Source organism: Balaenoptera acutorostrata, chromosome 6 (genome assembly GCF_949987535.1).
Source record: "Balaenoptera acutorostrata chromosome 6, mBalAcu1.1, whole genome shotgun sequence".
Lineage (NCBI taxonomy): Eukaryota > Metazoa > Chordata > Mammalia > Artiodactyla > Balaenopteridae > Balaenoptera > Balaenoptera acutorostrata.
The window spans coordinates 113089587-113116191 of NC_080069.1; the positions used below are offsets into that span (position 1 = coordinate 113089587).

At 52.3% G+C, this 26605-nt stretch overlaps 1 protein-coding gene across 2 annotated transcripts; it reads left to right on the forward strand.

Annotated features, from left to right (window-relative positions):
* Positions 1-5002: 5002 nt before the first annotated feature.
* On the forward strand, positions 5003-26605 carry PTGS1 (prostaglandin-endoperoxide synthase 1). Of its 2 annotated transcripts, XM_007178082.3 has the most exons (12): positions 5003-5076; positions 5169-5258; positions 5698-5763; positions 11723-11839; positions 12272-12412; positions 12741-12884; positions 14228-14409; positions 14521-14604; positions 16353-16599; positions 18944-19230; positions 23861-24008; positions 25504-26605. In XM_007178082.3, the coding sequence occupies exons 1-12, from the start codon at positions 5070-5072 to the stop codon at positions 25857-25859; spliced, it is 1869 nt and encodes a 622-aa protein (XP_007178144.2). In that variant the 5' UTR covers positions 5003-5069; the 3' UTR covers positions 25860-26605. The 2 variants fall into 2 exon arrangements, with proteins under 2 accessions (XP_007178144.2, XP_007178145.2); XM_007178083.2 differs by lacking the exon at positions 5698-5763.

Sequence of the window (26605 nt, forward strand, 5' to 3'; positions counted from 1 at the left end):
CATTTCCAGATGAGGAAACTGAGCCTCAGAGATGACATATGACTGGCCGCAACATTGAATACGGAAGCTGGGCTCCAAATCCAGTGCCTCCTGACTCCGAGACCCCTGTTCCTCTCCTTCAGCACATCTGATTCAACAGGCTTATTTAGTAAGTTGGGAAACTGAGGTCCAGGAAGGAGAAGAGTGACTTGCCCAAGGACCACACCTTCGGGGCCTCCATTCCAGGGCTCTTTCTATGACGTCCTGCTGCTCAGGGAAAGATGAGACTTGAAGGCCAGGCTAAGGGCTGGGGGCAGTGGGAGCTATTGAAGGTTCTCAGCAGAGTTAGGAGCGTATGTCACCACCAAAGGAGGACCATGGAAGCGGCTCCTCTTCAACTGTGATGGAGGAGGTGGGGGATGCAGGGACTGATGTTTTCTTGCCCCAGCAACCTCCAGAGCATTTATTGTCCCTTCACAAGACAGTGGTTGTTTCCCAGCTCCTCCAGCTGTTCAGTCACAGGCGGCTGGGCCCCCAGATCCCAGGAGCTGATGTCTGACCCTCAAAGATTACTCGGATGGCTTGGGATTCAAGAGAGCCAAGGATGGAGTGAGGCAGGGAGTTACGTTGTAGACTTGACATCAAACAGACCAGAGCTCTGATTCCAGCTCTGCCATCTACTAGCCCGTGGCCTTTAGTGGTCAGTTTTCCTGTTTACAAAAACGGGGACAAGAAGAGAATCTATCTCATGGAGCTGTTATAAGTTATAAAGGAGACGTTGCACCAAAACCCCTTAGCATGTGCTCTTCACCGCACAGTCTAGGGAAATCTTTGTGTCTCAGTTTCCTCTTTTGCGTAATGGGGATAATGCTTAATACTTTCCTTTTGGAGCTGTTGTGAGGATTTCAATGTGAGGAATGTGAAAACATTTCGTGATTCTAGATGCTTAGCTTCTCAGCTGAATTATGCTGCTTAAATTGGACCCCCTAGCTTCCCCCAACTCTGTCCCATCCAACCCCCCACCCCGCCGCCCCCAACAGTACATTTCTGTTTCCTCCTTTTTTAAAAAAAGTTTTAAAATTTATTTATTTTGGCTGCATTGGGTCTTCGTTGCTGTCCATGGGCTTTCTCTAGTTGCGGCGAGCAGGGGCTACTCTTCGTTGCGGTGCGCAGGCTTCTCATTGCGGTGGCTTCTCTTGTTGCGGAGCACAGGCTCTAGGCGTGCGGGCTCGGTAGTTGTGGCTCGCGGGCTCTAGAGCGCAGGCTCAGTAGTTGTGGTGCACGGGCTTAGTTTCTCCGCGGCATGTAGGATCTTCCCGGACCAGGGCTCGAACCCGTGTGCCCTGCATTAGCAGGCGGATTCTTAACCACTGCGCCACCGGGGAAGTCCTGTTTCTTCTTAACTAACTCCAAACACTGGCTAGCTCTGCTGGGGCTTAGGTTATGTGGTACCTGGTATTTCAGAATAAAGGGACTGGGCCTTGAAACCTATCCCTTACTAGTTGTGCAACCTTGGATAAGTCATGTCAGCTCTCTGGGCCTCAGTTTCTTTCTCTGTAAAATGGAGGTGATAATACTGTGTAGGGCTGTTGAGAAAATTACATGTGATAGTGCATGTGAAATACACAGCACGCTGCCTGGCCCGCAGTAGGTACTCGAAATATTAACAATCATTATTATTACCACCAATGCCCAACCTCAGCCTGGCACTGAGGAGGTAAAGAGGAGGAAGTGAACTTTGTATGAAACCCTCCTGCTCAGATAGGGAATGTTAGGGAGAGCAGATAAAGAATTAACATTGAGTTCCTACTGGAAGTTGGTCATGCCTATAATCTTGCTCAGAATCATGCACGTAATCTTATTTTGTCCTCACAATAACTCTTACGAGAATGGAATTATGAACTCCATTTTACAGATGGGGAAACTGAGGCCCAAGAAGGGCAGTTGGCTACCTAAGGTCACACTGAAAACTGGTCAGAAATGGGGAGGGGAATTTGAAGAGATGTTGGACTGATTCCAGAGCTTTCCTGTCTGGCTGTGAAGCTGCCTCCAGAGGTGGGGCTGGGTGGGGCTGTGCCCCTGAGTGATTCAGGTAAGAGTCATCTCCGGATTTCCAAATAGTGGGTGGGACACAGCAGGGGTGAGAGCGCTCCAGGAGCTTTAAAATCCAACTCCCCAGTAGAGTTGCCAGGAGAGCATGTGATTGGGGTGGAGCCCAGGGTGGGGGGGGGGTGCAGAGGGAAACCCCACCCCATGTCAGGGGGATTGGGTGGGGGGAGCAGGGTGTAGGGAAGGGGGTCCTGGCCACCTTAGCTGGGAGGGGCTCAGGGCCTGGGGTGGAGCTGGGCCTGTGAGGGTGTTGAGGGTGCTGGCCAAGGGCCCAGCTGGGAAGGTCAGGGAAACTGAGGCAGAGTACTGACACTTTTCGTAGTTGTCACAGCAGATGGATGGGGTGGCAGTCACCTTGATGAGGCTGGCCCTGGACCCTTACTCACTCATAGAAGGTCTATATTTTTTCACGAATTCAATCACTCATACAGGCACTCATTCATTTCTTTATTCAATGAACCAACATTTGCTGGGTGCCTTCTATATGCCAGATCTTGCACTCTGCCCTGGGGATATGTGAATGACCAAGATGCTCGCAGCCTAATAAGGGAGAGAGAGGGACCACACAATCCAGCATGCTGTCTGCTGTGACCAGGGGTGGCACAGGAGTTTCCTCAGAGGACAGAAAGAGGAAGAGGTGTGTCAGAGGGTGCTTCCCTGGGGACACAGAGCCGGGCCTTGAGCAATGAATGGACGTTCACCATTCTGAGGATTAGGAAAACTCCCTAGATATGGAGGCTATAGGCTTTGGAGTAAAGGGACAGGGAAAAGTGACCCTATGCTATGGCCTTTCCCAGGGCTGGGGCACGGGCTGGCCCGGACCCCTCTCTGTGTATCTAGCTGCATGCAGAGCCTGCCACTGAGATAGACCAAACACAGTGAGTCCAAATTTGAATGCCACCTACCCCATCCTGCTCCCCATCCCTCGTTCCTTCCCTGCGTGTTATCGCCAGCATCAAGCCAGGAACCTAGGTGTCCTCCTGAACACCTCTTTTTCCCTGAAGCTCTAGTGCCAATCGGTCACCAGGCTCTTGCCACCATTTCTCTTGTCTTCCCCTCCCCCATGCCCCCTCTTGGTGCAGTCCTGTCCCTGGGGGGCTGCACAGGCACCCTCTCTACCATCTTGCCTCTGGCCTCTCCTTCACTGCATCCTTTGCGAGATCTCCAGCACTGGTCCCAGAGCCTGGCCACAGTGAGGGCTCAATCCCTCCATGCCTGTTCTCAGAAACCATCCGATTTGATCTTTACATTGTTCAAATGGGAAAGCAGAAGTCCAGAGAGGTGCAGACACTTGTCTGAGGTCAAACCGCGGGAGAGACCTGAACTTGGTTCTTCTGGCTTGCAGGCTCTTTTTCTCAGTGCCAGGGCCACACAGGTGCTGTTCCTTTGAGTTCAGGAGGGTGGCTTGGGTGTGAGCAGTCAGCAGGAGGTACAGGCCTTGGAAATGGCTGGGCTCAGGGTCTGAAGGGAGGGAGGACCTGGGAGTGAAGACGGGGCCTCATCCAAACCCTTCATTTTTCATCACCAGAAATCCCTCTTTAGTTTGGGTAACTGGACCCCCGAATCTCACCCTGACCCCATCCCTCCGGCTGATAATCCATGCCTTATGTCTCCTCGCCCTGCCTGGGTAGTCACCGGAGGCTCTGGATCTGGGTGGTGGGTCAGACTTCCCCAGCACCCCAGGGCCCCAGGCCCTCCATTTGCTCCACTCCCTCCCGCATCTGCCCTGGCTTGCTCTGTCTCCTTGGGGCAGCTGGCTTTTGTCCCAGTGGATCATAGGAGCAGCTAGGGTGGGGCTGTAGGAGGGGCTCCCCAGTAGGTCTCACTTCTCCCATCTCACATGGTTCCCATTCTGTACCCAAGGATGTCTGGGAGCCCACATACGGACCTCTGAGCCCTCCCGCCTGCCCTTCCACTCTCTGGGGCCCACAGGATGGCTGGGTGTGGGGGGGAAACTGAGGGAGAAAATCTGTGGACGTGGGGACCAGGAGACTCTGTGTGACCCAGGGCACATCCCCCTTCGAAGATCAGTTTCCCCAGCTACAAAAAGAGAGGAGCTGGGTGCTGGGATTCTGTAAAGTAGGCAGATAGATGTGAGTCCAGCTGGAGCATGCACCCTGGCCACCCTGGAATCTGAGTCAGGAGATCTTTGGAAAGAATGCCTCCTGATAACGGATCACCTACTCTGTGCTAGGCACTGCATCAGGAAGTTTGTGTGCATTACCTTATGGAATCTTACAACAGTTCTCTGGGATGGGTCTTATTAGCATCCACGTCTCATAGAAGAGAATACTGAGGACCAGAGAGGTTAAGTACCAGGTCCAAGGAGGCACAGCTAGTAAGCTGTAGAGGTTGGATTTGAATTAGGTCTCCTGGACTTGGAGTCTGCTCTTCATTCTGGCAGTAGAGGCTCAGGCAGAGACACGTGACCTTAGAGGGCAGAGCCCAGCCCTTGGGGGGAGTCTGTCCTCCCTGTTGGATCTGAGGGTAGTGGGTTTCCCATCCCGGAGGCTGTGTGCAGACCCGCCTGGACTGCTCCTTTTCCGTCCTCCTTCCGCTTGGGGGTGGCGGTGGGGGTGGGGGTGGGGTATGTGGTTCTGAGCGGACGTTTCTAGGCTGAGATACCAGCCCTGAAGCCCTGGGTGCCCTCGGCATTGCACATCATCTCCGGGCCTCAGTTTCTTATCAACCAAATGGACACACTTCTGGTGCTACTGGGTTTTAAAGGCTCAAGTGTCTCACGGATCTCGGGTGAAAAACCACCTTAGTGGCCGTCATAGAATAATTAATAAAATGTCTTGGCTGGAGCAGGAGCGGAGGAAGTAAGTGGGCGGGGGCCGAGGTGACAGCTGGCTAGAGAGGTGGAGCCAGGGAATGGGTGGGAAGGGGCGGGCCAGGCGGGCCAGCGCTCCGGGCCAGAGTTAGAGACGCACGCAAGGAGCAGGCAGTCCGCATCCCGCATCCATCAGCCGCCCTGCACCATGAGCCGTAAGTCCGGCCCCGGTGGCCCCAGACTCCCCTTTGCCTCCTGGTGGAGCCTTGAATGCCAGGCTCAGCCCTTCATCTCTCTCCCTCTGCAGGGCGGAGTGTCTCGCTCCGGTTCCCGCTGCTTCTGCTGCTGCTGTCGCCATCCCCTGTCCTGCCAGCGGACCCCGGGGCACCCGCGCCGGGTAGGTGGCCCCTTTCCTGCCCCCGAAGAGCCCCAGGTCCCTGCGTCCCTGGCCTGGCCCCCACCCGCCTCTCCCCTCCGGCCGGCCCAGCTTCCCCTTTCGGCTCGCGGTGCCTGGGAGGGGGGAGGGGGCTGAGGCTGTCGGTGGGATGGGGGCTCTCTGCAGACCCCCGGGGGGTGTGGCTTTGGCTAGGACGCCACTGGGTTCTTTTCGGGGGGAAAGGGCAGACTGGGATCTCGGGCCGGCTTTGGGAAAAGGGACAGCTTCTCTCCAGGCCCTCACCTGTTCTGGGCCCCCAGCGGTCCAAGCTCATCCCCAACAATCCCGCTGTTTCCCCTGCGGGCCACTTTCGAAGGAAGCAACAGGCGCCAGGGGAAGGCGTGCTGGCGGGTTCTCTTTCTCCAGCTTCTAACTTTCTGGTACCCTTCCGGATTCCCAGCCCCAGTGGAGAAGATCTCCCTCGGTGAGGAACCCGTGTACACCAGCCATTCCAGAGACAGTGGAGGTGAAAATACGCTTACGGGGCTGGGTTGCTCCCCCTGAGGTTTAAATCCTCACCTGTGAGGTCCCCACTGGGCAGATGAGTTAACTGAGGCTCAGGTAGGGGCTATAACCCTCTCAAGCTCACACAGGGCATGGTGGGCTCAGGGTTGGAAGCTGGATCTACCTGACTCTAGGCATTTTGCAGGGTCTTTCCTCAGAGTCCTCCCTGCCCTCCTCACCCGCTGCCAATGGACCCTGGTTTCATCACCCCAAAGAAGATGGGGAAAGTCAGATCCTGTAAAATTCCCACCTTCCTCCCCCTCCACCACGCATGTACCAGGTTCCAGGTGAAGGACTGCAGCTCCTCCTTCGGACAGCCTCCCTCCCCCAGCTTACTGCTTGTGTGTGTGTGTGTGTGTGTGTGTGTGTGTGTGTGTGTGTGTGTGTGTGTGTGTGTGTCTGTGCAGGGTCTGGACAGAGCTTCCTTCATCACCTAGCTGTGTGAGCTCTGGGTCTCCATTTCCCATCTGCAAAATGGGCTCAACAGAGGATGGTGGGGAGGGGATCTGAGCCTTCTGTTGTGATGCTCAGAGGAGAGAGAAAGGGTACCTATGTGAACTGGGAATCAGACCAGGTTTCCTGGAGGAGAGGGTTTGAGAGGGTGGCATTTGAAGAAGTCAAGGAAAGGATGGAGGATGCTGGGCACGAGCAAAGGTCTAGTTTGTGGGAAGAAGAGGAGGAAGACCCATGTGGCCAGCACTTTACAGTTTACAAAACCAGGCTGTGGGCATCTCTGTTGTTGGTGCTCACAACAGCCCTGCCAGGGAGATGTTAGTCCCATTCTACAGAAGGGAACTCTGAGGCCCAGAGGGGTGAGCCCATTTGTCTGAGACCCCAGTAGCAGAGCCGGGGCTGACTAGGCTGACCCAGTGGCCCTTTTTGTTAGCCCCTGGATCCGCCCAGCACTTCCTCTGAAGCCCCATTCAGCCCCATCCAGGCCCCCAGGGCACCCAGGGCTCACCCTGCCTGTCCTCCTGTGTCTGTTCACCAGTACTTAGTGAGCCATGGTCTGTGCCATTTTGCTTTTAGCCTTTTCTACTTATCTTCATATTGTGTTTAAAGAGAATTGTTTTCTTCACTCCACAAACATTCCCAGGGGATTGCTTCATGCCAGTCTTTGGCTGCAGCCTGGAGACAGAGCTGGGAGGAGCTCGCAGTCTGGTGGAGGAGATAGAAATGCCCACAGACTGTCATCCAAGGGGGTCAGGGCCATGACTGAGGGAAGCACAGGGGTGTGCGGGGCTCGGGGGTGGGGGGCAGTTATCTCTCATCCCTTACATGTGAGGAATTTCGGGAGGCTTCTTGGAGGTGGTGACGTTTGACCTGGACCCCGAAGGAGGTGGTGAGTTGGTGGAAATCCTGTGAGGTTTTACTATGAAACTCTGGAAGGGGTCTTCCTGGCAGAAGCAAGGGCATGAGCTGAAGCCTAAAGGTCTGAACTGTGGGAGTGGAAGGGCGCCTAGGGAACAGTAGGACAGAGGCAGCTGCTGGTGGACACGGGCCTTTGGATGCAGAATGAGGAGATGGACTTGGGCCTCAGGGTAACTGGGAGCAGGAGAGTGAGATTGGGCGGATGACTTGGAGGTGAGACTGGAGGCTGGGAAGCCGTTAAGGAGGCTGCTGCAAGGGTCAAGGAAAGAACGGAGGACCCGTTGGGTGTTGGGGCAGAAGGTTTGGGCTGCCTTCCTGTTTCCAAGTCTCTGGGTGAACTGAGGTCCAAGATGCCTGGACATTCAGGGGAAGCATCTGCCCTGGAAAGCCAAAGCCTGTGTTTTGTCCCCAGAGCGGCAGCAAAGACTGATTCCCCCAGGAGACGAGGGCTGCAAGCTTACGTGGGGGCAGGTGGCGGGAGAGAATGTTGCTTCTGCCTCTCCTGTGACGGACGAGGTGGAGTCCGGCTTGGAGGACAGGGGTGTGCCAGGGCTTCCTTAATGCTCAAGTTCATCCCCTCCAGTTCCTGGACTTGGCTTAGTGCTCTCTCTTTGGCTAGGGATAGGGCATGACCTGGCAACCAGAGCTCCATGCCAGGCAGAGGGGCCTGAGGCCAGCTAACCCTGGCACGTGGGGCAGGAACCCCGCCTGTGCCAAACCCTCCTGCTGCCTGCAGCCTCCTATCTGCAGCACCAGCAAGGTCTGTGGGCTGGGAGAGGACTTCCTCTTCCAGCCATCGGGGCCTGCTGCGGTGGTGCCTGTCGGCTGGCCACTGACCTGGTGGGGTGTAGGGCCTGGGGCCCAGGTCTGGCTGGTCAGGGCCCCCTTTTTTTTTTCTCTTTGGCTGCCAAGCTCCTGGAGCTTCTCTAAATATTATTCTTAGGGAATTTCAGTCCAGCCTCTTTCTTTAACGGGCCCTCTTGCTGCCTGGTGCCTCCAAGTCCTGACGACCTGGTGTTCCCTCACTGTGCCTGGAGCCCTGACTCCTGGGCTGGGGGACATTTCCTTGCCGGATCCTCAGAAAGTTCTGGAGCCGGGACGTCCTAAACAGTTCCTCATCGGTGGGAATGTTTGCAGTGTGGGCTTGCTGATCAACCCCACCTCTGGGCTGGCTTGAAGACGCAGTGAGAGCAAGCTGCAAGGTTCTCTGCTGATGGGGCTAGGGAATCATATTGATGCAAATAACCCAGACATTTGGAGATAGATTGGCTTCGCCCAGAGTTGAGAAGAGAAAGGGAGGCAGAGAGGGAGGTTTTTCCTTAGAGCCTGTCTGTTCCCTCCCCTTCCTGGAAAACACTGAAAAATCAGGCCCAGAGGGTACAGGGTACTTGCCCAAGGACACACAGCCAGCGAAGAGCAGTCACTCTCCCACAGATCTTCGCCCACAGCACCTACTTGGCGCCTCGCCCTGTGCTGGGTGTGGGAACTCAAGGCACTTTAGACTCTGTGTCTGCATCTCCCTAGTTCTCTTTCTTGATGTTTTATCATACAGGGTGTCCTCCGCTGGGCACATGAAAGCATGCGGGATTTAAGTTAGACTGAAGGAAGGCCTTGCTTTGTGAATAGTTCCCAGAGCTCTGGTTGCAGTCGGGGATGGCGCTCCCTCTGGGGTCCTGGTTTCATTCATTCTGGATTTTCAGGTCCACTTTGAAGGAAAGGTGACAAACCTATCTCACCTGGGGTCATCCCCAGCCTGTGGAACAAAGTGACTCTCCCTCTGCATCCCTTCCCCAAGTCCAGGCATGGGCCCCTCCAGGAGGAGGAAGGGCAGGGAAGAGAAGGGAGTTCATCTTGGCTCTGCAACTTTGAAGCAGTGGGGCCTGGGCGAGTCTCCTCATCGGTGGCAGGGTTGGGGGGGGTGGCAGGGGTAGGGGGAGTCTCACCCCCCCACCAGCGAGTGCTGAGCAGATAAACGAGGTAGATACGCAAGGTTGGAGGGTCAGCCAGAGCCCTGGCTTCCCGGCCCATCATGACCGCGCAGCTGAAGTGGGGGAAGCAGCACCTAGTCTCCTCTCTGCCCACCCTGACATCATGGGGCCGCCAGCAGCAGCTGCTATCCTTGCTGGGGAGAACTTTTCCTGCCCTGGGGCCGCCCGGTGTTTATGGAAAGATCGGGAAGAGGAGGGAGGGAAAGTTGGGCAGCAGGTCTGGGAGGGAGGGACCTCTGCCCACGCCCGGCACACAGACTCTCCTGACAGGAGAGGGATTCGGGCAGGAACTTCTGCATCTGGGGACACAGCTCTGCTGCCTGCTGAAGCCCTCAAGCCAGACTTCAGGGCCAGCTGCGGGGGTGCTGGGGGAAATCAGGGAGACCCTTTGGCCAAGCTTGGGCTGGCTGGTCTCCTCGCTGCAGTTTAAATTCCACAAACATTTGTTAAGCTCTGGCCACCGCATCTGGATTCCCTGGGTGGCTGGATCTCTCCAGGACATGGGTTGAGCCCCAGCTGTGTGCACGGCCTCTGTGAGGGAGGAGAAAGTCAGGGAAAGCCCTTTTCCTTGGAGGCTTGTGGTAGAGCAGAGCAGGTCGAGCTGGAACGTGGAGCAGGGGCGAGAGAGAGCGGAGTGTGGACATTTAGGGGGCGGCTTTCCGGTGCATGTGCAGTGGGCAGAGGCAGGTAGATCTGGAGGGAATTTACTAGGGAGGGGCCGCAGCCTGGGTCGAGGAGGGAGCAGAGCTTTCGGCTTTGGGGCTGCGGGATGGGCTGCCACAGAACAAACTGAGTTCCTTTTGGGATCCCTACTGGGGGAGAGATGGGGGAACAGCCCAGAGAAGGGCTGCACCTCAGCCCCTGTGCCCGATGAGTGGTAGGGTGACCCGTTGGTGACAGAGGGCCTGGTGCGCCAGGGTCGGGAGCTGGGCGGTGTGGCGCCACGGGAGCTCCTGGGCAGAACAGCAGAGCGTCCTGAGCAGGAGGGATCGATGAGATCCCAGGTCCCTGAGCCCGCTGCACGGCTGAGCCTGAGCTCCCTGGCGTTTCTGGGCCTGTGGCTGTAGGAGGGGAGGGGGGTCCTGGCAGGCCCCTGCCCTGGGCCCCACCTGCCGGTCCGCCTGCGTTGGTCTGATAAGGCCTTTTTGTTCAGACTTCTTCCCGTGGGTTCCTTCTTTTTATACCCTGCAAGGGTCACAGAGGTGCTATTGTGGGGCTGTGGGGAGCTGCCAGGACTTAAGCAAAACTATTTGCATGATCCTGTGATGTGAGGAGCCCTAAACCAGAGGTTCCCGCCCTCTGATCACAGCATCCTGAGGTGACTTCTCAGGCTCCTCCCACCTGTTGCTATCCTCTTGACCCCCTATAATCAGATGCACAAAGAATCAGAGTTCCCTGTAACGTTGGCTCTGAGCCCAGTTAAGGAATTGTGTTTGCAGGAGGGACCTGGTGTTTTCTGTGGAAGGCCAGGGAAGGAGCTGCTGCCAGGACAGGCGCCCTGGGTCTGCAGGAGGCCTGGCTCTGTTCCTTGGTCTTGGCCGAGTCGCCACTTCTTCCCGAGCCTCCGTGTCCCTCGCTGAGCTGTGAACAAGCACTGAGGGAGCTCCAAGGAGTCTCTGACCTTGCTGTTGGAGAATCATTGAAGCTGTGGTTGGGGAGATCTGGGTTAGACACAAGGAGGGACTTCCTGGGGGGGGTTTCTCCAGGGGGTTGGTGGGGGTGATGTTAGAGCTCCACTCACCCTCTGGAGAGAGTTTTCCGGCCACGTCTCTCCTGTTCTCGTGGTGCCTGACCTCCCTCAAGATCCTAGAACCCAAACTCCACCCTGATGTGAGCCAGGGCTGGGTCTATCAGGACGGGAGCTGAGACTCTCCTCAAACCCATTCTCTGTCTTCCGGGTTCTGGGAAACATCTTTCCTTGGACTTGATGGCTGAGTGTCTGGGGGTGGGGTGGAAGTGAAGGGATGGGCAGTTGGTCTGGTGCCACTTGCTGGGTGACCCATCTGGGTTTCCCCTTATTTGGCCTCAGTCACCCCACCCCTTCTGCCTATAACTGGGCGTTGTGATACCTGCTCTTCCTTCCCTTCTGCAAAAATAAAGGGATGGTAGGTCCTGGTGCCCAGAGGTTGGGGGTTGGTCTGAGAACCCCTATCCTTTTCCCTTTACTGAACCCCACAAACTCTGCCCTTGGTGCTGAGCTGTGACTTGGCAGAAGGTGAATGCTCTAGAAAAGCCTGTGGCTGCAGTGTCTTATCAGCTGTTTCCTAGCCTTTGATGTCACAGCCTGGGGCCTGGACTCTTCTCCTGCCCCACTGTGGTGGCAGCAGGGAGGGAGGAGGGGACTTCCCCTGGTGGCCTGATGTGGGGAAGACTGGAAACCCAGAGCAAGGTCTGGAAACGGAAGGGCCAGGGGCTTTCTGTTCAGAGCTGTGGGGACAGAGAGGACCCTTGGGGAACACAGGAGTCCAGTAAGTTTGGAGACAGCTGTGACTGGACTCCATGCCTCTGGCCCCAACGAGAGGTCACCCTGGAGTGGTCTCTGATCTCTGTTTCTCCCCACAGTGAACCCCTGTTGTTACTATCCATGCCAGCACCAGGGTATCTGTGTCCGCTTCGGCCTTGACCGCTACCAGTGTGACTGCACCCGCACGGGCTATTCCGGCCCCAACTGCACCATCCGTGAGCTGGGCCTCCAGCCCCAATCCTTCTCCCCTGGGCTCGTCCTCCAAGACCCCCACTTCCTACCCTCACCTCCGGCCGTGGCCCTGTTCTCTTTTCTTGCCTGCCTTTGACCTCTGACACTGCCCCTGACCTGGGTCCAGCGCAAGCCCTCACTCCTGGCACACCCCACTCCCTGCTTCTGGGCTCTGTAGTGAGTTTTCACTGCCCAGCTCCGGCCTTACTGACCTCAGTCCCTGGTCCTGTCTCCTGTCCTCACGTCTGGTTCTGGCTCTGTCGTGTGCCATCACTCCCAAGGTTCCATCCTTACCCCTGCCCCAGAGGTTCTACCCTGTTCCATCCTGTCCCTCGTCCCCCGTTCCCATCTTCCCCTCTGGCTGCTTCCGGTCCTGCCAGGAGGGCCTGACTGAATGGCTCCCACTGCCCTCACAGCTGAGCTATGGACCTGGCTCCGGACTACTTTGCGGCCCAGCCCCTCTTTCCTCCACTTCCTGCTGACGCATGGCCGCTGGTTCTGGGAGTTAGTCAATGCCACCTACATCCGGGACATGCTCATGCGTCTGGTACTCACAGGTGGGTGGGGGCAGGGCCCTCCTAATCTAGGGGAGCAAGAAATCCTGCCACTTCCTGGAATTCTTGGCATCTGATAAGGGCAGGGGTTGGGGGTGGGGGGGTTCTAGGGTGCCAAATAAAAAAAGAACAACCCAGGGAATTCCCTGGCCGTCCAGTGGGTAGAACTCCGTGCTTTCACTGCCGAGGCGCGGGTTCAATCCCTGGTCGGGGAAGTAAGATCTTGGCCGCATGGGGGGACCAAAAATAGAACAACCCAAGAAGAGGTGGGGAAGGGGGCGTGTAACTGGGGGCAGGAACCTCTTGTCACCATTATTTTCGCCCTCTGCAGCACGTTCCAACCTCATCCCCAGCCCCCCCACCTACAATGTAGCGCATGACTACATCAGCTGGGAGTCCTTCTCCAATGTGAGCTACTATACGCGTGTTCTGCCCTCTGTGCCCCGAGACTGTCCCATGCCCATGGGGACCAAAGGTAACGGCAATGGGGTGAGGGGGCTGGGCCTGGGGGTGTGTCACAGGAGATGCTTAGTTCTTCTCTTTGGGAAAAAACAAGCAGAAGAGCAGTTACTGACCCATTTCACAGATGGGTGGACCAAGGCAAGACATATGCATATCCAGAACCAGGGATGAGGACAGGAAGAGATTGTGGAGGGGTCTTGCCTGAGGTCAGTGGCAGAGTCAGACTAGTGCTTCCATATTTCCAGGGTGCCTTTTTGCCTGAACCTTGTCTACTAAATGGGTGGGATCCTGCTGGGATGGGGGTGACTTTAAAGTTGAAATGGAGGAAGGAAAGAATAGTGAGCTATTTATTGGGTGCTAACTCTGAGTTTGGGTCTTTACTAATGTAAACAGTCTTATGTGCTTCATCGGCACAGTTTACACATAAAGTCAAATTTTTTCTTTAGTTGTTCAAGACCCCCACTTGGTCTCATTGGCAGGGGTCTTCTTCCCAAGACCTTCTTCCTTATCCGCTCCTGATTGTCCTCAAACAGGGGGGTTTACTCAGTTTAGAGCCATCAATTCAGTTTCAAGTACACAAAGGAGAATACAGTCACATTCCTTAGGTATCACCTGTGGCTGCTTTCCTGCTGCATCAGCCAAGCTGAGCAGATGCGACAGAGACCACATGTTGGCAAAGCCTAAGATATTGACTATCTGGACTTGTACAGAAAAAGTTTGCTGACCCTTGGTTTAAAAGATCCCATCTCACCAGTTTTCTGCCAGTTACATTGGCACTTGTCAAATCCACTGCATAAAATAGATATCATTTGCCCTATATTATAGAAGAAGAAATTGAGGCTCAGAAAGATGGAATGACTTCTCCATGTTCACACAGTTAATAAATGGCATAACCCATTTCAGACACAGGCTACCTTGCTCCACGGCTGGGGAGTCCAAGTTCTTCTGTTCGTTTGTTTTTTCTTTCTTTTTTAGGGGGAGGGGGGTTAACTTGTACAAAGTAGCAAACATACACAAAAGTTGAGAGAAAAGTATAATGAAGTCCTATGTATCCTTCTCTGGGTTTCAAGATTTGTCCACAATTTGCCAATGTTATTTCATCTATCCCCTCTCACCTTACTTTTTATGGAGTTTTTAAAAACAGATTCCAGATATCATGCCATTTCACCCATAAATACTTCTAGAGCCTTTTGGTAGAGAAGGTGCAAGGGGCCATCAGGTGGGAGGGAGGTGGTCCTGCGGAGGCCACTCTGGGCTTCCTGCGTGGACCAGTTCGGTCTGGCGAGCCTGGAAGGCCCTGAGGCAGGAAGATCCAGACAGGAAGCAGCTACTGCTCTTTCCCACCTCCCCAACCAGGGAAGAAGCAGTTGCCAGATGCCGAGCTCCTGAGCCGTCGCTTCCTGCTCAGGAGGAAGTTCATCCCTGACCCCCAAGGCAGCAACCTCATGTTTGCCTTCTTTGCGCAACACTTCACACATCAGTTCTTCAAAACTTCTGGCAAGATGGGTCCTGGCTTCACCAAGGCTTTGGGCCATGGGGTGAGTACCTGGGAGGGGCTCGGGACTTCTCTGGGCTGCACTTGGCACGTGGAGGTTGTTACAGGTGGGGCAGGACCCAGAGGTCTGAGTGGACCCTCTCTCTGTCTTCAGGTCGACCTTGGCCACATTTATGGAGACAATCTGGAACGTCAGTATCACCTGCGGCTCTTTAAGGATGGGAAACTCAAGTACCAGGTAGCACTGGGTCTTGGGATGGGGCGTTGGGAAGAACCTTCCACGGTCTTCCCTGGCAGAAGCTGTTGGTGGGGGCCTCCAGGGTGTCCTGAGATGGCCAGCTGCGGAAGCTGGAGGTGTGTGGTCGGAGGAGAGACAGCAAACCCTGGGAGAGGGTGCCAGGCAAGAGAAGCAGACGAGGAGCAGACGTGGCCTCTCATGTTCTCCTGGGAGGTGGATTTTGGGGCTCCATAGGAGATGAACATTTCCAGCCTGCATTTATTCATTTAATTATTCTACAGTATTAATTGGGCACTATGATGTGCCCGGCACAGGGGAGCAGCGGCCGTGATAGTTATGGGCCCTACCCTCAAGCTCCTCAGGGACCACAGACGCAAACAGTAGGGTGCTAGTTCCATGAGGACTTTTCGTCTGAACTCGCACTGTTCAATGGTGCTAGAGCCACACAGGTAATTAGCTCATGCACTTCTCAAATCCACTGCATAAAATAGGTATCATTTGCCCTATTTCATTGCTGTGAGCCACATCTAAGTTATTGGAATTTTTCTAGTGGCCACATTAAAAAAGGTAAAAAGCAACAGGCAAAATTGATTTTAATACTATATTTTTAATTTAACCCAATATATCCAGAATCTTATCATTTCAACATGTAATCAACATAAAAATTGTCAGTAAAATATCTCACTATTTGTGCTAAATCTTCAAAATCTGACCTGTATCTTACACTTATAGCACATCTCAATTTGGGTGCCAGATTTTCGTTGGAGATTCTGATCTGCATTTAGATTTCATAAAATTTACAGTTGAGAAAGTAGATTCACATGTCCAAGTTGTTCTAGGCATAAAGACTTCCCAACAGCTGAGGTGTCTGTTTTAAAATTTAAATCTAAAGAAAATAAAATTAAAAATCCAGTTCCTCATTCACACCGACCACATTTCTAGTGCTTAGTAGCTGCACATAGCTAGTGGCTACCATACTGGACCATGCAAATCTAAATAAACAAAAACCAAGACACAAAGTTCATTGCTGAATCTTTTGGGCCAAGAACAGTATTTGGCATATGGTAGGTCCTCGGTGTGTATTTGTTGAGTGAATGATGACACTGCCATATAATTCATTACACTTGCGATGGCTGCCACCAGGGAGAAGCCACGAGAGTGTGCAGAGGATGGGGAAGGCTTCCTTAGGAAGTACGAATAAACCAAGAGTTGCGTGAAGGATGAGGAGGAGTTAGGGAGGCCAAGAAGCGCACAGGACAGGCCAGGTTCTCAGGCATCGAGGCTGGAGAGGGGAAGTCAGCTTGAGTGAATTCAAGGGAGTAAAACGAGGGAGATGCTGCTGGACACCTGAGTGATTCCCGATGAGCCAGGGTCGTGTTAAGGATTTCTGATTTCTGCCAAGAGCAGAGAGAGGACTTGGAAGGGTGTTAAGCCAGGGTGTGATGCTAGATTTGGGTGTGTTAAAGGATTGCTCTGGCTGCAGAGCCGAGAACGGACTGTCTGGGGGGGTGGAGCCACTTATGAGGGGAGTCAGGGTGGAAGATGAGGGTGGCTTGGGAGAGGGTGGCGGCAGAGGGGAGAGAGAAAGGGACTCACTTTAGGAGGTAGAATCCACAGGCCTTGGTCAGGGAGGCCGGGCAGCCACCCTGCGTGTTACGGGCAGCTGTCAGTAGGAGTGGAAGGGTGTCCGCTGCGCAGGTGCAGGCACCCGGCCCCTCCCCAGGTTACCAGGTGTCCCCATCCTGCAGGTGCTGGACGGAGAGATGTACCCGCCATCGGTGGAAGAGGCGCCCGTGCTGATGCGCTACCCCCAGGGCATCCCGCCCCAGAGCCAGATGGCAGTGGGCCAGGAGGTGTTCGGGCTGCTTCCGGGGCTCATGCTCTACGCCACACTCTGGTTGCGTGAGCACAACCGAGTGTGTGACCTGCTGAAGGCTGAGCACCCGACCTGGGGCGATGAGCAGCTCTTCCAGACAGCCCGCCTCATCCTCATGGGTGAGGACTCCAAGCCAGCCTCGTCCTGGAAGGTCACGCCCTCTGTCCTGAGAAGCAGAGTGGAGGGTTTGGGGACAGAGAGATTAGAATTCTGAACAGGGTCCTTCCCCTGTGTGAGCCTCACTTTCCAAATCTATACATTGGGAATAATGATGGTAGTAAGGATTTGTTGAGATGATGAATGGGAAAGTACTTAGCACATAGTAGGCCTTCAGAAAATGGAGGGCTGCGATAGCTGATCATTAGCTGGGTGACTAGCAGCAAATCTGATTAGCCACCCCAAATCTCAGTTTCCCCATCATCCCAGGAGCACTCAGGGACATCCTCAGCAGATACCCTAGCTTGCCTGGGCTTTGGGAATCCTTGTTTCCTGCCCTGCATGCATCTGCCGTCCTGGAGGTTGGTAGCTTCTGGGTGCCTCAGGGACAAGATTTTTTTTTTTTTTTTAATTATTTATTTATTTATTTATTTATTCTTTTTTTTTGGCTGTGTTGGGTCTTCGTTTCTGTGCGAGGGCTTTCTCTAGTTGCGGCAAGTGGGGGCCACTCTTCATTGCGGTGTGCGAGCCTCTCACTATCGCAGCCTCTCTTGTTGCGGAGCACAGGCTCCAGACGCGCAGGCTCAGTAGTTGTGGCTCACGGGCCTAGTTGCTCTGCGGTATGTGGGATCTTCCCAGACTAGGGCTCGAACCCGTGTCCCCTGCGTTGGCAGGCAGATTCTCAACCACTGCGCCACCAGGGAAGCCCAGGGACAAGATATTTTTTTGTCCCCTACAGGGGTGAGCCTGCAGCCTGAAATGTTGGATGGTTTTTGGCCTGGGAGCTTGGCCCGCCCGACACACCTGTCCAGACCGTATTCGTTCTGAGTCACCACTGAGCCTCTGCCCCCGCCTCTGAGCATCACTGGGCGTGACTGTTCCCAATTATAGTGGCTGATTCACTGGTGCCTGGAAGAGCCATGCACTGGGGTTAGGAACGGCCTAAAGAACTAGAAGGGGCTGGTTCAGAAGTGCCAGTATTATAAAGACTTTGATCAGAGAGGGCAAGTCTGTGTCTGCAGGCTGCCCAGCATACCAACTGGTGATGAAGCTGTGGCCAGAGGCGGGACCCCTAGGGCCCTGCACCTCCGGTGCTTCATTCAACCCTCCCCGACAGCCTTAGGACCCAGATAGGATTACCCTTTGCTGTGAAGATTAAGATGCAGAGAGGGTAAGTGAATTCTCCAAGGCCATTCGGTGCAGAGAGACTTGAACCAGGTCTGGCTGCCACCAGAGTTTATGCTGCTTCCACCACATCTTGAGGGGAGTGCTTTCCTGAGTGGGGAAGGGGTGTGAGCCTTAGTCTAATCTTTTGTGACTTGTGCGTATGGGGAGGGGATTCTCCCCTCACACCTCCACGTAGTGTTCCCACTTCTACACGTATTGACCCTCCGTATTATGCCAGGCCCTGTACCAAGCAGTTCAGATGCATTCATTGTCTACTCCTCTCAGCGACCCTGTGAATATTGTTATACTGGTATGATTCTAGTACACATTTTACAGATAAGGGGAGTGAGCTTCAGAGAGAGTAAGTAGCACAACCCCAGCTCGGGTGGCTAGAAATGGTGAAGCCAAGATTTAAACCCAGGTCTGCTGATTGCAGTTCCGGTGGCTCCAGATCAATTTGCTAAAAGTCAATTTGTCTAGTGGTTAGTTGGCCAAAATATCAGCTTCTTCTAATATCTAGCTGACCAGTTTTCATTGTGTTATGGAATGTTCCTTTTGTGTCTTCCCTGGCTCTTTGCTCTGTAGCTGGTTCCTGAGGGGGCAGAGGAATTTGATACATAGGAAGATAGGAGGATTATATTTGGGATGAGATTCACTTATGTCTCCAGTGTCCCTTGTTTGCTGCTGCAGCTCTTAAAATGGTCTCTTGGGAGCTCCCCTCACCCCCATCACCTTAGGCACGCTGAGATTCCCTCACTAAGTTAATCTCTATGAGCCCATCTTTTGTGGTGTCTCCAGCCTCTTTTAATGGGCTGTGGGAAGGTGGCCACCGGAGGGTCACAAAACCCGTCCTCAGATACTTCCTTTACGTGTCCTGCTCAGCCTGGCCTGTGACGTCCCCAGGGAACATGGGACTAGCAGATGGCTCCTGTCTTGGGACATCAGTGCAGCCTGAGACAGAAAGTTCCATTTTCACGCCCCGTGACAAAAAGGCAAAGTGAAAGTGGCCAAATAAAATCAAACAACCATTACAATGGTAAAGAGGCCAAACCAAGCCCTTTGCATGAACTGGCCCACTTCCCAAGCCTGGTGGCTAAGACCCTGTGCTCTGTTGACCCCATTCCCCATCCTTCGTCCCAGGGGAGACCATCAAGATTGTGATCGAGGAGTACGTGCAGCAGCTGAGTGGCTACTTCCTGAAGCTCAAGTTTGACCCGGAGCTGCTGTTAGGCACCCAGTTCCAGTACCGTAACCGAATTGCCATGGAGTTCAACCAGCTCTACCACTGGCACCCACTCATGCCCGACTCCTTCCGGGTGGGCCCCCAGAACTACAGCTACAAGCAGTTCCTGTTCAACACCTCCATGCTGGTGGACTACGGGGTCGAGGCCCTGGTGGACGCCTTCTCTCGCCAGCCCGCAGGCCGGGTGAGCCCCAGAGGAGCACTGGGGAGGGCCGCTGGGCTCTGGGATCCAAACCCCAGTTTTCTGTGAAAGGGGGAGAGTGTCACCCCTACTGGGAGGTCGTGATCATTCCTTCATTCATTCTCTCATTCTTTCATTCATTCAACGATACCAGGCGTTACTCCAGGTGCCGGGGATGCAGTGGTGAACCGGGTCAATGTGGTTCTTGGGTCCTTGTATTTTTGGTGCGTACACCCTAGGAAGGAACAACAGTCATGTGACAGCTAACATCGTTTGAGCACTTACTACATGTTAGCCACTGTACCAAGGGCTTTTCTGATGTTTTCAGAATTATAAGAGCATGTTAAGAACCACAGTATAGAAAGCCCACCATGCTCTGGGAACTCAGAGAGGGGCTTCTGGCCCAGAGTTGGGGATTGTGGATAAGGAAGTGATGTTTGAGCAGAGATCCAAACAATGGATAGGGGTCTCCCAGGGCAAGAGATAGCGTTCGTGGCCCGGGGTCTCTGTGTTCCAGATGGAGGGGACAGCATGGCAAAGGCCCAGAGGTCAGAGGGCATGGCAATTTGAGGACCAGGTAGACATTCAGGGTATGGCAATATATGCAAAAGTGCCTGCACATAGTAGGTCTTTATTACATTAGAGGCCTCTGTTATGGGCTGAATTGCCCCCTGCCCCAAATTCCCATGTTGAAGTCCTAACCTTCAATACCTCAGAATGTGACTATTTGGAGCTAGGGTCTTTAAAGAGTTAATTAAGGTAAATGCGGTCATTGGGTGAGCCCTACTATGACCGGCGTCCTTTTAAGAAGAGGAGATTAGGATATAGATGTGCATAGAGGGAAAACATAGGGGAAAGATGGCCATCTCTAAGCCGAGGAGAGAGGCCTCAGAATGAAACCAACCCTGCTCACACCTTGATCTTGGACTTGTAGCCTTCAGAACTGTGAGGAAATAAATTTCTGCTGTTTAAGCCACCTAGGCACTTTGGTATGGCAGCCCTAGCAAAATAATATAGCCTTTCCCTCTGGAATTTCTAACTAACTTCCTCCTAGATCTTCCCTTCCCTATGTTTGGAAGCTCCCATCTCCTCCCCTAGCTCCCCTCAGCCCCTGCTTCTCTCTCATACTTATCCCTCAGCCCTACCATGAAGTTGTGGTACCACATGGATTTAGGTTTCCCCCTGGTAATTTGACTGCAATTAGCATATGCTGCCGCCAGGGGGCAGCTGCTGGCTGGTTTACGGCCTCTGTTCTTTGTGGGGACACAGACATGAATAGAGACAATAACTCGTGTGCGGGGCTTCATGGTTTCCAAAGAATTTTCAAGCAATGTCCATGGTGACATGTGTGAAAAGCCCTGGTATTTCCTGGTACCAGGCAGAAGGGTCACAGAAGTGTGTGGATTCTCAGGATATCAAAGCGAGTGTGAAAAGTGATAAAACAGGGCCTCCCCTGATAATCCCCACCCGTGGTTCCATCTCGGGGTTACCGTGTGACCAACGCTGTGATAACTGCTTTGTATTCTTTATCTCGATTATTTTACTGCAAGCATATCAGACTCATGCTTCTACCTTCCTCGTTGTTGCATATGAAGAAAGAGAGGCTTAGCGTAAGTAATTTGCCTACAGTCCCTGTATTTGTTTCCTAGGGCTGCAAAAGGAACACAAACCAGGGGGCTTTAAGCAGCAGACATTTATTCTTTTTCTTTTTTCGGAAGTTCAAAATATCACCTTTATTACTGATAAAGCTGATTTCTAGAAAACCTAAAGCAGGCTTTTTAATAATAAACCCCCAAATAGACAAACTTGGCTACCAAGACGTGGAAGCATGGAAACAAGGAAAGCCTCTCCCAACATCCTCCTGCCCCCCCAGAACAAGGAGTGTGAGAGAAAACATACTACCTGGTGTCAACTGAATTCAAGAGCGGCAGAGAGGGCAGCTTGAACGACGCACACCTAGTTACTGTGCTCAAACTCACCAATGATACTAAGTTACTCCTCTTCTAATAAGGAGTGAGGGGGAGAGGTTGGAAAAAGATACTAAGCGTGTTAGGCTACTGGGGTTTCCTCCATAGACAAAGAAACATCCAGAAAAGGAAAGAAATATTCCCACCTTACACCTGAGAAGTATCACCTTTTATTCATTTATTCATTGATCCATTCAAGCATCCGTTAAACATTTACTACATGTTACTAACATCTAGGCCATGAAAAAGATCAACCCTCAAACATTTCTCTAGAAAGCCCTTGTAGTTAACTCCCCCAGATGGTATTAATACCAATCAGAAATTTATTGTTGCACAGTTCTGGAGGCTAGAAGTCCAAAATCAAGGTGTCAGCAGGGCCGTACTCTTGCTGAAGGCTCCAGGGGAGAATCTGTTCCCTCCCTTTCCCTCAGCTTCTGGTGGTGGCTGACAATCCTTGGGGTTCCTTGGCTTGTAGAAGCATCACTCCAACGTGGTGTTCTCCCTGTGTCTCTGTTTCCTCTTTTAATCAGGACGCCAGTCATTGGATCTGGGGCCACCCTAGTGGAGTATGACCTTGATTACATTTATTTGCAAATAAGGTCACACATTCACAGGTGCTGGGGGTTAGGACTCCAACACGTCCTTCTGGGACACAGGCAAGTCAATCCACAACGGGCCCCACAGCTTGTAAATGGTTCAGCTGAGATTGGCACCAGCCTCCGCTGGCTTTGCCCCAGGGTGTATAACTTCACCCAACTATGCTTTTCCTCTTTCTCACCCAATTGTCCTTGTTCTACCCAAACAGAACTCTTTCTTTAGCATTATCATTATCAATTCACCCTGAGCAATAGATCTTTCTTTAGATGTATGCTCCTTTTTTTTTTTTTTTGACAATTCTTTTGCATTAAGAATATCTTTTTAAACTTTTTATTTTATATTGGAGTAGAGTCGATTAACAATGTTGTGATAGTTTCAGGGGTACAGCACAGTGATTCAGTTATACATATACATGTATCTATTCTTTTTCAAATGCTTTTCCCATTCAGGTTGTTACATAATATTGAGCAGAGTTCCCTGTGCTATACAGTAGTAGACCTATGCTCATTAACAGTTATGAATCAGATTTTTTTTTTTTCTGGAGCCTTCTTTTTTTTTTTTTTTTGGCTGTGCTGTGCGGCTTGTGAGATCTTAGTTCCCCAACCAGGGATTGAACCCCGGCCCTTGGCAGTGAAAGCTCAGAGTCCTAACCACTGGGCTACCAGGGAATTCCCTTTGGAGCCTTTATCTCACCAGGTTACTTGGGTTTTGAACCCTATTTCCCTCCCTTCACAGGATATATTACACCACCCCCTTGGTCTTGAAGTAAAACTACAAGTTTAGTTAAACTAAATGTGTTTATATATTACACTTTTCATGGCAAGATTTTAGTTCCCTCCCTGCTAGCTCACCACAATTCCTCTCCCAGGAGGCTTGGCAGGAAGAAGGAGAAACAGATGTAATCACCTCTCCCTGTGTGTAGCTTTATCTGGTCTGAATGGAGTGACTTGATACTCTGTGTTCCTACCTTCTAGCTCAGTTTCTCTTTCTAGTGGTGGCCGGTTGCTGGGGGTTCACTTTTTTTTTTTTTTAATTTGCTTATTTACTTATTTTTGGCTGTGTTGGGTCCTTGTTGCTGCGCGTGGGCTTTCTCTAGTTGCGGCGAGCGGGGGCTACTCTTCATTGCGGTGCGCGGGCTTCTTTTCGCGGTGGCTTCTCTTGTTGTGCAGCACGGACTCTAGGCACATGGGCTTCAGTAGCTGTGGCACGTGGGCTCAGTAGTTGTGGCTCGCGGGCTCTAAAGCGCAGGCTCTGTAGTTGTGGCGCAAGGGTTTAGTTGCTCTGCGGCATGTGGGATCTTCCCGGACCAGGGCTCGAACCCATGTCCCTGCATTGGCAGGCGGATTCTTAAACACTGCACCACCAGGGAAGTCCCCAGGGTTCACTTTTTAATACTAGATGCTCAGTAAATTTTATTTAATCTCAATTCTGTGATATGAGAATGGAAAGCAACAGAAATAAGTTCCTTAGCAGAATCCATTAAAAGATTAAACATCTTTGTTCTATGATAAAAACTGATTTGGAGAGTGACAGACACATGTCAGTTCTGCCAGGTAGAGTTTAAAAAATATCCTAGGAAAGCCATAAGGTTTTGGCCCCTCAAACTAACATTTGTCCATCCGTCTGTTTCCATCACTTGAAAGCTCAGAAAACTTTCTGCCTTTTATTTCCAGATCTGAAATGCCAGTCCCCTCTGCTTGAGCTCTGGACTGTGGCCGTGCTGGCCATCTCCTCTTCAGAGTCCTAGTTGCTGAACCTAATAGTTCCAGAACCTTCCTTAACAGAATGTTAGGGGTTCTCACCTAAATTCAAAGGGCTGGGGAACAGTGTGTCTGGTGAGTGACTAGAGAAGTCCTCCTGGCCCACTCCACACTCTAAAGATGAGGAAGCTGAGCCTCAGAGGGGGTCCCTGAGAAAGCATGGCAGTGCAGACCCAGGGCCAGGTTCCCAGCTTGGTGGCTGCTAGGCCAAGCCATCCTTTCTCCTCAGAAGGGACTCCTGACCTGAATTTCTTCTCCAGGACGATGTGGCCTGGCTCTCAGACCACAGCTGTGTTTATCTCTTGGCAGATCGGCGGGGGTAGGAACACGGACCACCGTGTCCTATACGTGGCTGTGGAAGTCATCAAGGAATCGAGAGAGTTGCGCCTGCAGCCCTTCAATGAGTACCGCAAGAGGTTTGGCATGAAGCCCTACACCTCTTTCCAGGAGCTCACAGGTGAGCAGCTGTTTCCCGGCCATGGCTCCTGCCCTCGAGGGGTTTGAGCTGAAGTGAAGGAGACATTGAGGAAACAGAACGGGTGATCCATATGGCCAGCACATATGGGATCTGAGGGGTGTGGGAGCATGGTGCCAGGGGTGGCGAGGGGTGGCAGATGACTGCTTGGGGAGGGAAGGTGGCTTCTCAGCTGGGTTTGAAGGATAAAAAGGGATTTTCCGGGACTTCCCTGGCGGTCCAGTGGTTAAGACTCTGCACTTCCACTGCAGGGGCCACAGACACGACACAGCCAAAAAAGAAAAAAAAAAGGGATTTTCCAGGTGAAGGATAGAGGGAAGAACATTCTAGGTGGAGGAGCAGAAAGTACAAAGGCACAGGGGTTAAAAAGAATGAGCCTAAAAAAAAAAGAAAAAAAAAAGTGAGCCTATGCAGGAGAACAGTCCTAGGTGTGGCTGGGTCGAGGTTAGTGATAGGAGGCTGCCTCAGACTGTGTGGAATCTTGGATTCTACGCTAAGATTTTGGGTTTTATTCTGTCTAGTGGTTCCTAAGTCCCGTTTACGGACCAACTACCTGAGAATCACTTAGAAAACTAATTAAAAATACCAAATCTGAGCTGTCTCTTCCAGAGATTCTGATTCAGTAGACCTAGGTGGTACCCAAGAATCTGTATGTGTGACTATATATATCTCTCCATACATATATGTATGTGTATGTATATACACATGTATATATATGTAAGTGTATATATATAAAACACAAATTGTATAATATATGTATAATAAATATATGTAACATATATGTCTATATGTCATATATATATATATATATATATATATATATATATATATATATTTGTTGTTGTTCAAGATCCCCAGTTGTTGGGCAGCCAAGTTTGGGGACCCCTGTCCCAGACAATGGGGGTGCCACTGAAAGGTTTTGACCAGGGTGTGACATGACCCCTGACTGTATACTGGTACCCTGTGGAGGGTGGACTTGAGGAGACAGGTAGGGACACCCCATGTCTGTCTCCCATGACAGTCCAGAGAGACAGAAAGAACATTGTCGCTAAGTCTCTATGTGATCTTGGACAAGTGACATTGCATCTCTGAGCTCCGGTAGAACGCAGGGTCTTGGACCAGGATAAGACCTTGAAACCTGCCTATGAAGGAAACAAGATGGGTAGCTTCTGCCTGTTGTTAATGATCAGGTAATTAGGGCACAGAGAAGTGGGGTGAGTTGCTCAAGGTCACACGCTGTTTGGTGGCAGATTCAGGCCCTTGACTCCATCTGCAGTAGCAAATTCCTTCCCTAGATGCAGCCCCGGAGCAGGGTCAGTCAGCCGGGCCAGATTTTAGGGCATGTGCTCATTTGCTCAAGGTGCTCTTCTGAAGTCCATTCTCCTCCCCAGAAAAAGGTGGACCTAGAAGATTCCCTCCCCAGATGAACCGTAATGGATGGCATCATGATTCTGACTTTGGCTTCTCCCCCTTGTAGGAGAGAAGGAGATGGCAGCTGAGTTGGAGGAGCTGTATGGAGACATCGATGCCTTGGAGTTCTACCCAGGGCTGCTTCTTGAGAAGTGCCCTCCAAACTCCATCTTTGGGGAGAGTATGATAGAAATTGGGGCTCCTTTTTCCCTTAAGGGCCTCTTAGGGAATCCTATCTGTTCTCCAGAGTACTGGAAGTCGAGCACATTTGGCGGTGAGATGGGTTTCAACCTTGTCAAGACGGCCACGCTGAGGAAGCTGGTTTGCCTCAACACCAAGACTTGTCCCTATGTCTCCTTCCACGTGCCGGACCCCCGCCAGGAGGACGGGCCTGGAGGGGAGCGGCCATCCACAGAGCTCTGAGGGGACAGGGCAGCAGCATTCTGGAGGGTAGAGCTTACTGCTCATCATTCCAGAACGCTGAGGCCAGGGTTGATAGTCTTCAATGTTGGGTTTCTGATTTGGTGTTGAGAGCATCAGGGTGGACATTTAGAACTCTGGGTCTCTCACCACGATCTGGAGTACTGTGGTCTTGTTTGTCGATCTAGAATGCTGAATTCCTGGTGAACCATCTAGAATGTTAGGAGTGGTTCTCCTTTGGAATGCCAGAACACTGGTTTCCTGGTTGATCACCTAGAATGTCAGATTTCTGGTTGATCTGGAATACAGGCATTCTAAAATATGGGACTCCTGATGGAATCATCTAGAAAGTTAAGGGGCTCTTATTTTGCATTCTAGAATTCTGGGTGGTCCTCCAGAGTGTTGACTTTCTGATTGGTTATTCAGAATGTGGTGTTCCTGGTTGCTGATCCAGAACAGTAGCTGGTGTGCTAGATCTGTCCTGTCCTGAATGTCTGGAGCATTGATGGTTCATTTTCCTGTTCAGTGAGACATCCACAGAGCAGGGGAATCTAATGTCTAATGAGAATGCACTGCCTGAATCTGTGCCTGCACAGAGGAGGCAAGGAGGTGGGGTGTTCTTCTTGGGACCCCAACTGAGACCCTGGTCTGAGGATATAGAGGGAACAGGTGGCTTTTTCCAGGCCATTGATTGGAAGCCACCAGAGCTCTGTCGTTGCCCAGATCTTGACTCACGGCAGCTGTTTTTC